At 40.2% G+C, this 12,736-nt stretch overlaps 2 protein-coding genes across 7 annotated transcripts in view; one reads left to right on the forward strand and one right to left on the reverse strand.

The window, feature by feature from the left end:
- si:ch73-242m19.1 overlaps nucleotides 1–9,432 on the forward strand; it is a 37,608-nt gene extending 28,176 nt beyond the window's left edge. For 4 of the 6 annotated variants that reach the window (XM_039785501.1, XM_039785499.1, XM_039785503.1 and 1 more), the window contains 14 exons: nucleotides 152–348; nucleotides 918–1,056; nucleotides 1,156–1,276; nucleotides 1,368–1,477; nucleotides 2,226–2,375; nucleotides 2,637–2,684; nucleotides 3,531–3,701; nucleotides 4,068–4,220; nucleotides 4,459–4,593; nucleotides 5,400–5,552; nucleotides 6,192–6,401; nucleotides 7,199–7,319; nucleotides 7,719–7,870; nucleotides 9,060–9,432. In XM_039785501.1, the coding sequence (XP_039641435.1) occupies nucleotides 152–348; nucleotides 918–1,056; nucleotides 1,156–1,276; nucleotides 1,368–1,477; nucleotides 2,226–2,375; nucleotides 2,637–2,684; nucleotides 3,531–3,701; nucleotides 4,068–4,220; nucleotides 4,459–4,593; nucleotides 5,400–5,552; nucleotides 6,192–6,401; nucleotides 7,199–7,319; nucleotides 7,719–7,870; nucleotides 9,060–9,113 (1,914 nt within the window). In that variant the 3' untranslated portion in view covers nucleotides 9,114–9,432. Of the gene's footprint in view, nucleotides 1–151; nucleotides 349–917; nucleotides 1,057–1,155; nucleotides 1,277–1,367; nucleotides 1,478–2,225; nucleotides 2,376–2,636; nucleotides 2,685–3,530; nucleotides 3,710–4,067; nucleotides 4,221–4,458; nucleotides 4,594–5,399; nucleotides 5,553–6,191; nucleotides 6,402–7,198; nucleotides 7,320–7,718; nucleotides 7,871–9,059 lie in introns of those variants that run through there. The other 2 variants (XR_005637295.1, XM_039785504.1) reach the window with 2 other exon arrangements.
- Nucleotides 9,425–12,736, reverse strand: part of zbtb24 (zinc finger and BTB domain containing 24) — an 11,514-nt gene continuing 8,202 nt past the window's right edge. Inside the window, exon 4 of the mRNA XM_039785415.1 lies at nucleotides 9,425–10,773. Coding sequence (XP_039641349.1) covers nucleotides 9,908–10,773 — 866 coding nt within the window. The 3' untranslated portion in view covers nucleotides 9,425–9,907. The remainder of the gene's footprint in view (nucleotides 10,774–12,736) is intronic.

Below are 12,736 nucleotides of genomic sequence, written 5' to 3' on the forward strand. Positions count from 1 at the left end.
TGTTTATAAGTTGCGACTCGTGGTTAAGCAGGCAAACGAGACAGCTTGGATTATGTGTAAACCATTGCTTTTATGTAACTACGAGGCTGCTTCTGGCTTTAAACCCACACAGTTCTGTTATTGTTGGTCTGTTTTTTGTCTTTTGTTTTAGGAAGCTGAAGAAGAAAAGAAGACGACTAGTGTGTCCCTTCTTCTTCAGGATCCAATCAGAGTCCAGTCTGTGCTGAAAGGTTTCCTCCTGCTCACCAAGCAGCTTCAGGTGTTCAAGGAGAGCTGGGCTCGAAGACGTTTGGGGCCTCAAACGTTGAGGACGCCCAGTTTCTATCAGCAGTTTATGAAACTCTACAGGTACGGTGGGAAGTTCAGAAAGAGTGAGGATTTCATCACCTTCAGACAACTGTATGTATGTTTCTTAGCTTGTGTTGATAAAGATCAGATAGCAGACACCAATATAATATACCCTAAAAAGTACCGAGGCATTTTATTTCCTTACTTAATTCATTAATGTGCGTCAGTGGCTGCTTCAGCATAACATTGTTCCTCAAATTCTTTTATTTCTTGTAATGCAAATGTTTGGAGATGTTTGCTGTATGTGACAAAAAATGTTGTAGCCTAAAAAACATTTAGAGCACCTTTAAGTGCAATGTAATGTCTTTAAAGTTGTCCCCCTATTTTTTAAATTCATGACAACTGGGGCAAACTCCATCGGCTGATGAAGCTCATGTGATATGATTGAAAGCTCCAGAACAGCTACCAAAAGAATCAAATCTTACCTTGATTATTATTTTTCAACTGCTGTCTCTAAGATCAAGAATGAACTTTGAATCTCTACTTTCTTAACATATGGCAGCTTAAACGGTAATTGTTTTAAATACGAGTGTTAGTCCCATCTTTAAATGGCTGTCCTTCCTTTACAGAGCTGAAATCTTTTACCCCAGTATGAGAGCTCTGGCTCAACAAATGGGTAAGGCGCGGGACTATGAGGTCTTAATATCTGGCAGCCAGTCTCTCTTGCCCCCGTCTGGAGCTTCAGAGGTTGATGTGAAAGCCTGGCAGGTACTTCACAGTACAAATACTTAACTGCATCAAATATTGTCCCAATGTGTTTATAACAAGACCTCATTTCTTTGTAAAAATACACTGTCAACCTCTCAGCTTCACAAACTGCTGGAGAGCACCGAGTGTGACATGATCAGAGCGGTGCAGAAGAAGATTAACAGAGAGCTGACGCTGGTGGTTTCAGAGCGCACTCGAAAGGACACAGGCCTACCTACAGGTCCGGCAAAAAAACAAACAATAAATCTACCTATAAGCACCGAATTAATATAGATGTCTTTTATAAAAAAAAATATATTGTGTCTGGTCAGAGCTGTGGAAGAAAGCCCCGCTGAAGTACAGTTTGTCCCCCGAGCGGCCGCAGATTGTGGAAACGTTCGTCCAGCAGCTGATGGAGGGAGGTGAAGAGGTCGAGGGACAGGTAACACTGTAGGCCAAAAGATGCACGATAACTACAATATGTCTTCCTGCAAAAAGCATGGTGGCCCAATGGTTAATAATGGCCTTTCTGTGTGGAGTTTGTATGTTCTCCCCATGTTTGCGTGGGTTTCCTCCGGGTGCTCCGGTTTCACCCACCATCAAAAACATGTACTAGGTTCTCCAGTCAGTGCCCTTGATCAAGGCACTGGCTCAGATCTGGAGTTGGTCCCCGGGCGCTGTAAATGGCTGCCCACTGCTCCCTTGAGGGATAGGTTAAATGCAGAGAATGAATTTCGCTACACGTATGTGTATGTGACAATAAAGTACCTTTACCTTTAAATACCTGCTAATAACATGCTGCAGCCGCATTCTCTTACATGGGAAAAACTATATACTAAGATATGTGTGAAGAAAATAATAAAATAATAAGTTGCTATGTTACTTCTGAAAATACTTATTAAGAAAAGTGAGAAATGCAGAAGTGTGTTTAAACCAGTTTAATACTTAAAAAGAGATACAATCCTTATTTTTTTACCTTATCTTTACACCTCAGATATGGGGATGCAAACAATTGCAACAGTATTGCTGATGAAAGATAACTCTTGCATTTGATCACTAATTAGTTTTTGGTGAGGTAACTTATTATATTAGTATTCTTATACACATTTGCTCCCTTCACCGGTGTTACGTTCACTGTACAGAAGTCTCCATGCTGTGTAATAGGGCTGCTGGGTCTTTCTTTCTTTCAGCTGAGGGTCTCTCAGGATCGCCTCCAGCTGTGTCTCACTCACCTTGGCTGTTCTCTGATGGAGCGAGAGCGCCGCAGCTTTCTGCTTTACTCGCAGTTTTATGAACAAATCCTGCAGCAGGAGACTCGGCTCCTGTATCAGCGAGAACAGGTACATGTGGGGGTTACTGCCTCGTCACGCAATACAGTTTGTGTTTTATTGGCTGTTTACGGAGACATCATTTACTTCCAAACTTCCAAAACTAACTTAGGCAAGGTTTTAATCCATGTTTACAATCATTTTATTTGCTTGGAAAGACCCATTTTTAAGTATCAAATGTAATAATTTGTATCGATTTATGGCTCACATAATTATGACTGTACTGTTTTTTTTCCATTGTGTTGTATGACTCTTTTCCATTTTTAACCTCAGGATTTAAAGAATCTTAAGGACTCTCAGAAGAGTGACTCTCACAAAGAGGTAACTACGGTAATATATGTAGGAAATAGCAATGTAGTGTATGACCATAGAGAGATGATGAACATATATTTTAAAAAGCAAATTGGGGATGTATGAGAAAATCTGGAAATCATTTGACCAGATCATAAAAAAGGAGACATAGGGGAGCTTCTACAGACTAGGGTAAATGTGGGACAGGATATCTAAACTTAAAATAAGTGGTGAACCCCAGAAGGGGAAAGGACTGAGACATGTCTTGCAGGGTGACAGCAAAGGTGCAATTCTAATTTATTTTTGTATTTATGCATATCATGGCTTTGCTGGAGGTTCCATTGCTCTGTACGTGAAATGTTGTGGGTCGGGATGGGGGGATGTGGCCAGTTGTTAAAACTTCTCATTGCGATGAAAAATCTATAAAAACATTGTTAGAAAAAATATGTAGGAAATAGGACAAATCATGTGAAATAAAGTGACTTAAATCCTCATCACTCAGAGGATTTGTGCTGAGCTGCTTTGAGCGCACACGTGCGTTTTCTGCTGGTGTTAGCCAGAAAGCAGCTCAACACAGAGGCAGCTGGGAAAATGAATGGGATTCACCCAAAGAAGTCTTTTTTCTTTTTTTTTTAGCCACAATTGCAGCATTAGGGCTCAAGGAATGGCCGTGCTGGTCAGTTAGTGCAGAGGGAAATAAATCTAGGTGACAATTTGTGTAAAGTCTTGAACAGTATTTGGACAATGCCTCGTCATTAAGAAAACATTTTGAATAGGTAATTTTTTTTAATTTTTTTTTTTTTTTAAATCAAGGCAAACAAGTGCGTTCCTAAAAAAATAAACAGTTTTTTTTTGTGCTGCGTTGCTGTATGACAGGGTGCTGTTGTCGTATGTCGTGGGATGATGTTGGAGATCTCGGCGCTGCAGGCGCAAGTCGCTCACCTGGAAGAAGAGAAGAGAACTCTGGAAGAGCAACTCAGTCTCAAATTCAGAGAACGCTATGACCCTTTAGTCCGACACCTCTTCTCTACCTGCATCCAGCTAAAGGTCTAAATGTATCCAGCTATCTTTAGGAAAACACTTTCACCACTTTTAAAAAATTTCATCTTTAAATTTAGAATATTGTGCACCTCTGACTGATTGCTAAAGTGCACATGACAACATTTTGCAAGCTCCTCTTCACATTAAATATTATCTTTTATTGATATACAGTAGCTTAATGTAACGTGTTATACTGTTGAAACCGTCAAACTTGCTTTACTCATGTTTTTAATGTCTATCTCTTCACTGCATTGAATTGCTGTTTGCAGCTTAAATTGTCTAACTTCCAAGAGTCACTATTTCACTTATTGTATCTACTTTTTGAGCCAAAAAAACACCTTTGTTTGTCGTCACTGTGCGTTTGTCTCTCAGGCCAGGCTGGATGGGTACCAGCGGCAGATGGAGCAAGATGTGAGTGAGATGGTGAGCAGAACAAGAAGCGAGGGAGTGCACCGAATCATCAAGCTCAAGAAGAAGTACAGCTGCACCAACGACAGTGATGGACTCACACTCACACAGTCAAAGGTACCGGAAGGCAGAAAACAGGAGTTTAGCTTGATATGTATAATGTAAAAAAAATAAAATACAGCATTTTCTCATGAAAGAAGTGTTTACATGTAAAATCCAGATTAACTCACAAAGTAGACTGTTGATCTTTTCCCTTGAAACCTGTTCAAAACAATGTTAAACGTCCAGCTCATGGCCGTTTTTAAAGCAGCCAGTGTGTGTGTGTGTGTGTGTGTGTGTGCTCCCTGTGTGTTAGAGAGAAGACGTGGATGAGTTGAGCCTGGAGAACAGCCGGCTGGCTGCTCTGCTCTGTAAACAGAAGGCTCTGAGCCGCTGGAGGCAGGCGCTCCACCAGGAGAAACTCCACCGACAGCTGCTTCAAACTCAGCAGGTCAGCAGGAATATTCAATACTCACCAATCAAATTTATCTTCTGCAGCAGGAAGCAAGGGGTCCTTTTTTTTAGGACCCCTTAGCTTAAAAAAAAAAAAAGTCTGAGCAGGGATATATGGTATCAGGGATATATGGTATCAAATTTAGTTGCATAGTAAACTGGACCTACAATAACGTTTAGGGCGGCCTAAAGCCTTGAAACATACATTTTTATGGGGCATACAATACTAAGCTATGGCTTCCTTAGCTGTAGGCCAGTAAGCATATGATGAATGTTGATGAAAATTAAAAAAAATCATGTTAATGTATATTTTTCAGACTTTTTTTAATTTATTTTTTAAACCATCGAATAATAATTGAGCAGCCCCCCCTGCAGCAACTCTGAAGACCCCCTAGTGGCCCCGGACACCCTGTTGAGGATCTCTTCTCTGCAGGAAGGAAACAAAAGCTTGTGTTTGCTGTCTGTGTTGGGCCCTTTATTTTCACTACATGTTCGTATCAAGTTAGCTTTGACCCGTTTAGTTTTTGTGATATCTAATTTGTCCAAAGCATAACTGAATACATACACGTACATAAAAGTCATACAGTTAGATATTCAGATTGATTAAAACAAGCTTAATGTTTCCCCCTTAACTTTTGCAATCAGTTAGGAAAGTAAATTAATCTTGCTCTCATTTATCTTTTTCTGGATCTATATTTTCAACTCGTCACTTTTCTTATTTACTCAGTCATATAACACTTCAGTCAATTATGTAAATCACATTGTTGTGATAATGGTTATATTAACATTTTCCATTGTGCCCAGAGGGAGGTCAGCTGTCGCAGCGCGGCCCTCCGAGTGAAGATGACATCAGAGGAGGAGGTGGTTGTCCTGCAGGAGGAGCTGGAGGCCGCCAGGAAGGTGTTGAGCCGCTGCCAGGCCGAGAGCAGCAGCGCCAGGAAGCTGCTCCGCATGAAGGTACGGCAAGTCACATCCACACCTCACTGCTGCCCAAACAGGACCCGTGACTGTAGAGCAAAACAGTTACATTTCTATTCTATTCAAATTAAATTAATATTTACAGTGTCAAATCATAACATGAGTTATCTCAGCACACTTTACAGATAGAGTAGGTCTAGACCATACGCTATAATTTACAAAGACCCAACAATCCCCTTATCACTGCAACAAATTATTATATATATTATATAATTATCGATTAATCTACCTATTTTAACGGTTCAGAGAGGAATTGTTGGTCTGTAAAATGTGAGAAATTTTCCACAGTGATGTCTTGTTTTGTCCGACCAGTCGTCTAAAACTCAGATTACATTCAAATTCACAACTAGAAAGTACTCACCATTGCAGCTCAAAATTAGTATTTTAGTACTGTATGTAACTACCACATTAGATTAGATTTCTGGTATTTGAGGACTTTATCTGGTGTATGTATATGTACATTTTTCTCCAACTGACTTAGACTCGTATAAAACTCTACTATGAAGTGAGCAGTGATATTTTAAATTGTCATAATGTAAAACACTGAGAGGCAAAAAAAAAAACTGAATCTGCCAAGCGCAGCCTGGATGTATTCACTGAATAACCACTGGTACACAGACAGAGGAGCTCCAGGTGGCCAGGCATCAGTCTGCACAGGAGGCCCGCAGCAGGCAGGAGCTGGACAGCTATCGGGTGCAGAGCCTGGAACGAATGCGAGCCGACATGGAGGACAGAGAGAGACGGCTCAAGGTGTTCAGCGAGCAGCTGGACAGAGGCAGCCGGATGAACCAGTTACAGCGACAACGCAGTGCCAAAGAGATCCGACAGGTCTGTACATTTTATTTCACTATTTCACAAATGTGTTTGTACGTGTATGCGCACAGAGTTTTTTTTCTATTGTTTATTACATATCAAAGTTGTACTATCGAAACCGTGTCCTGTCTTTTTAAAATGTTTAACTTGAGACACATAAGAACATGAAATAATAAAAAAAACAAAGGTTTTCAACTTGGTGACAATGCAGTGTTACGACAATTCAATCTAATGGTTTATTTAGCTTAAGAAATAGGAGACATTTCTTAATCCAGTTTATCTGAAACAATTTAAAATCACAAGCATTTCAGATATTTGGTTTTCACTAGACATCAATGATATGCAGAAAAAAAGAATCGATTACTTTGAACACAGAGGCAGAGAAGATGCTCTTTAGTTTGGTGCATTATTAAAAAAGGTTTTTCTAATGCTCTGATATAAGGACTCTGAACTACATAAAGAACGCGCCTTTAATGTTTGAACAGAAACCTTGTTTTGCTCAGTTGATGGTTGTTGATTGAGAGCCCTAGCAGGAGAAAATTACATATTAAACTTTTAATGAGACATTTCACTTAAAACCCTAAATATCAGTGTCATGGTGGCCCTGGAGGAAAAGTCAGAGGATCACCAACATTAGTAGTACCGTAGTCGTCTTCTGGGATACATGAATGACTGTCCAAAATTGCATAGCAATCCATCAAATAGTTGTTTAAACATTTCAGTCTGGACCAAAGAGACTGGTCAATTATTAAAAAGGATCCCTCTAATTGAATGTTTTCTGTTGCACATGTTATTGTGTGGGTCTACTGTAGGTAAAGGGCCAGCTCCAACAGGAGCTCAGCCTCAAACAAGAAGCCTTTCAGCAAGTGGATAAACTGCAGAGCCAGGTGAACGACATGGAGGCAGCGTTCTCCAGATGCACCTCTACACCAGGTACACAGCCACAGAGACAGACGATATGATATGTCTGTCTGGTTAACTGGGAGAGGTTCTCCATTTGCTTCAAATGATTTGACCTTACGTTTCACTCCCAATTCTATCACAGGGCAAAGCAGGACTTATTGCATGCTGTCAGTCAGCAGGTTCTGTACCCACCACAGTATCTTAGTCTTAGCTTCATTTCAGAGCAGTAAAGTGATAATCTGTAAAAATGATGAATAGTTATAGATATACTTCTAGCTGCTGATGCGGTTCAGAAGTACCCCTAAAAAGAAAACATGTTATCCAGATACTTGTAACTTTTTGGGATGACACTTTAAATTCCATTACAGATTGGATTTTCGCCCTGCAGTGTGGAGCACTAAATTTCAGTCTGTTCTATTTCCGTCTCAGGTCTACACAGGGCCAGTCAGCAGCAGTCTGCCTCGCAGCTTGGCAGCCTCACAAACTACGCAACACTTCAGAGCTTTGCTACAGCGCCACGGCACCAGAGAGCAGAAACAGCCAGGAGTCGCTCCAACACAAGAATAGACCGGCCTAAAGCAGTGAGTGAGCACAAGTTCAACTGAAGTTTAAACTTCTAAACTAGCTGTAGTCAGTTGTGGGGAAGAGGGCAACACATGATGAAGTATGTTCAAATTTCATTTTTTTCAAATGTAGAGGAAAATGTTTTCTCAGGTCCCAAGTCAGTGGCTGGTTCAGATGAGTTTTATTCACTGTGCAGTGGAGAAAGAAGCTCTCAAGAAGCTGTAGGATTCCCTCTGACCAGAATGCGTTTCTAGCCAGGGTTTTTATACAAGGTTACAGGAAACAACAAAATAAACAAATGCTGAGAAGACATTCAACTCACAAGACTGTCTGGGTGGATTTGCATAGACTTAATACTGTCTGCTTCAACTAATCAAAAGTGCTTTGATTAGTTAAAGGAACACGCCGACTTATTAGTTAGTTAGAGTTAGATAAGTCCATACATACCCTTCTCATCTCCGTGCGTGTCGTAACTCTGTCTGGCGCACCCACCGCTAGCCTAGCTTAGCACAGATCCTGGAGGTAACCGGCTCCATCTAGCCTACTGCTCCCAATAAGTGATAAAATAACGCCAACATTTTCCTATTTACATGTTGTGATTTGTATAGTCGCTGTGTGTACAAATAACAAGGTCACATGAGACACAGCCATCTTCTAACCGTATACAAACTGGGAACTATATTCTCAGAAGGCGAAGCACTGCTACTTGGGCGGACTGATTTGCTCGCAGCACCTGAGAAGCCCCCCTTGTTATTTGTGACTATACAAATCACAATATGTGAATAAGAAAATGTTGGCGTTATTTTGTCACTTATTGGGAGCAGTATGGACTTGTCTAACTCTGGGGGATATGGTGAATAAGCTAAAGTCCCAATAAGTCGGCGTGTTCCATTTAAGATGTGAGTTCCTGTTGGAGCCGACCTGGGCTCTGAACAAAAACAAAAAAAGGTCTCTCTCACAGTGATTGAGCAAAATGCTTTGTTTTAACACTAGACTAGAGCAAGGACAGACATACTTATTTAAATCAGAAGAGACTAAAAGGAAAATATATTTATATAGTCATTTCTAAGATGGTTTTATAACACGTGAGACATAATACACATTTCATCAGGTCATACAGTTAGATTGCTGTTGCACTCTTTGGATAAATACATATATATATATATATATATACATATATCTAATCAGCCTTTGTTGTTCTTTCAGGATCCGTCTCACCTGCGTGTCCAAACTGCTGCGAGGCTGTTACCAGACCTGTGACATTCTCCCTTGGGTGTTTTGTAAAGCAACACCAACTTGTTTAACATGTTAGCTGCTGTTTGACATGCAAAGTGCCTATGCAGCATGTTTGTGAACCAAGTTATTTTCAAAGCTAAGACATAACCCTCTGCCAGGGTTTGGCTAATTTGTCATTCAAAAAGGCATTTTATTATCCAGTAAATTTAAGTTCGCTTCAACACAGTGCAGCACCCTTATGCTGTTTTGGCCCATATTTCAATTCTATGTAAAATGGAGTAATGATACAATAATTTCTGTCAAGTGAAAATGAAATGTCTTAATAAAACACTGTATTGTGTTAGTCCATGATTTATTTCTACAAATTGCTTATATTTAGTTTTATTGCTAACCATTTCCTAAAGCCTATTATTGGTCTTTAGATTAATGCATTTCTCAACCATTGGTGTCATGTCCAGTTCAGTGTAAAAATCAACTAACGTATGCCTGAAACCTGCATGAGATTGTAAAATCAATTACAGTTAACATTTACTTGCCTTGCATGTGGCCGTGAAAAAAACATAGGTATTTCTCGTATTGGGGAATGGTCAGTGCGAGCTGTATTAAACAATCCCAGCCCACTGTTTTTTTCAGTATACCAAGTACAGTCCCTTTAAAGAAAAACTAATTATGGTATGTTTTGGGAAATGGTTGACAGAACATTTTTCATATATAAGTTTCAAGTAAAACTTGATTCTAATAATTTGGTTAGCTATAAATGTTTACCATAGCAGCATTATCAGCGTGGATTTGGCAGCTTCAGTCCTCCGGCCCCCCCCTCAGCTCTCCTGCGGCAGCCCAGTGGTGTACAGGTAGGAGACGGTCCCTGCCTGGATCTGGAACGTCTGTCCCTGGATGTGGTGGCTGGAGATCTGCTCGCTGGTCTGGCTGATGGAGATGGGCTGGCTGCTCTGGCTGCTGATGTGAATGGCCTGGCTGTGTGTGTGCTCCCTGCCCACCTGTCCCACAGCGAGCTGCTGGATGGGCTGGTGCATCACCTGCAGCTGCTGGACCGCCCGTTGTGCTATCTGAAGGGTGTGCGGGGCACCGTGCTCAGCCTGTAGCTGCTCCATCGCCTCTTTACTGAGCGTGAGGACGTGCATCTGCTCCGGCTGGTGGCTCATCTGGCCCTGCAGCAAACCGATAGTCTGAATCTGAGGGCTCTGGTCCGCCACGCCGCTCTGAGCCACCAAAGCCACGTTCTGCACGTTTCCTGGCGACTGGGTGAGGAGGGTGAGTCTGGAGTGGGACGATTCTGCCGCCTCCCCCTCGGTGGTGATAATGCTGATCTCCTGGTTCTGCCCCGGCCCAAAGTTAATGTTGTCCACGTCTCCCGTCACCACCAGCTGGATCTCCTGTTCAGAGGTGGAGGGCAGCTGGTACGGCTGCAGCTGCAGGATGTCGTGTACCTCCTCCTCCGGTGGCTCTGCGGCGCGGGGAGCATCTGACGTGGCTTTTGTTGTCACAGCTCTCTCCTTGTTGTGAGATTTGGTGTGTGTGTTCAGATTGTCCAGGCGGGTAAATGACAGGCCACAGGAGGAGCACGTGAAGGGTTTCTTCCCTGAGTGAGAGGCGACATGTCGCCGTCTCGCGCTAGGGTCCGAAAAGGATTTGTTGCAGATGCTGCAGTCATATGGCTTCTCCCCTCTGAAAAATTACATTTTGATTTTAATGTTTTGAGTGTAAAAGCAGACGTTTTTATATTGACAATGGATCACATAAGTGTTTAGAGGAAGGGGTTGCGCATGTTGACTGTTTTCGATATACTACACTGGCATTTTTATCATTTTTTCAACATATACTATATTATGGCTTTTTATAACTTTTGACATACTATGCTATTTTTTTTATCACTTATGCGACTTACTATATTATGGCCTTTTTAATCACTTTCTCATCATACTATGACTTTTATATCACTTTTTACGACTTACTATATATGGGCTTTTTTCGACATACTATGCTATGGCTTTTTTGTCACTTTCTTTAACATACTATATTATGTTTTTTTGATCACTTATGCAACTTACTGTAATATGGCTTTTTATCACTTTATTCCACATACTATACTATGGCTTATTTATGTTTTGGGCATTTTTAGGCCTTTATTTGACAATCACTTTCAACATACTATACTGTGGCTTTTTTACCACTTAAGCGACTTACTAGAATGTGGCTTTTTTATCACTTTTTTTTGACATACTATACTATGACTTTTTCGACTTTTTTCGACCCACCAGACTCAGGCACAGTATGAGAAACCACCAGAGAAGGAAATTAATGAACAGTTGTGATTCTTCAGTCAACTGATGGTGTGACAAATCGGACAGCAGCATCAGGAAGTCTCATTATCCACATGAGGACACATCAGGATAACCACAGTGACCTGGGAGCTCCACAAAGAAACCCTTTCATGGAGGATCTGGACAATTTTGATAAAAGTTGTGTATATATGTACTCATTTCATCTGATTAAAATGCTTTATTTTGGTCTTTTCTTCAATTCAGTAGTGTGGTGAAAGAGAAAAATACAAAGACTTAACCCTTGTGTGGTCCTTCGGGTCACTGGGACCGAAGGACAACACAAGGATTATGTACTTCCCTTTACTTTGTTGAGAATTGCTCTCTAAACCCTGTTTCTTGTTAAGTAAGTAAAGTTTATTTGTAGAACACATTTAAACACAGTTTAAGCTGACCAAAATGCTGTACAAACAAGAACTAAGGTGCTGTATTAACCCTTGTTTAGAGAGCAATTCTCAACAAAGTAAACGGAAGTACATAATCCTTGTGTTGTCCTTCGGGTCCCAGTGACCCGAAGGACAACACAAGGGTTAATGAAACTATTTAACAGGTGATATGAAAAATGTATTTAGAGTTGTGGAAAAGTTATGCAACATGTGTTTTGTGTTCTAAAAATAAAATATTCCAAAAACAAATAGTTGCTGTGTTGCATATCTTCTTTGTTAGTATAGTATATAAAAAAGCCATAGTATAGTGTGTTAAAAAGACAAAAAAAGCCATAGAATAGAATGTCAAAAAAAGTTATTAAAAAGCCATAGTATAGTACGTCAAAAAAGTCATAAAGAAAGCAATAGTATAGTATGTCGAGAAAAGAAGCTATAGTATAGTGTGTCGAACAAAAGTATGTGACATGTGTTGTGTTCTAAAAATAAAAACTTGCTGTGTTGCATTTCTTCTTTATTCTTTGTCGAATGAAGTGATAAAATGGCCATTGTATAGTATGTCGAAAAAAGGCATAGTATGTCGAATTAAGTGATAAAAAGGCCATAGCATAGTATGTCGAAAAAAATGATAAAAATAGCCATAGTATAGTATGTCGAAAAGAGTAATAAAAAGGCCATAGTATAGTATGTTGATAAAAATGATAAAAAAAAGCCATAGTATAGTATGTCGATAAAAGTCATAGTATAGCATGTCGAAAAGAGTGATAAAATAGCCATAGTATAGTATGTCGAATTAATTGATAAAAAGGCCTTAGTATAAAATGTCGGAAAAAATGATAAAAAAAGCCATAGTATAGTATGTCGATAAAAGTCATAGTATAGCATGTCGAAAAGAGTGATAAAATAGCCATAGTATAGTATGTCG

This window comes from Perca fluviatilis, chromosome 20 (genome assembly GCF_010015445.1).
Source record: "Perca fluviatilis chromosome 20, GENO_Pfluv_1.0, whole genome shotgun sequence".
NCBI classification, from domain to species: domain Eukaryota; kingdom Metazoa; phylum Chordata; class Actinopteri; order Perciformes; family Percidae; genus Perca; species Perca fluviatilis.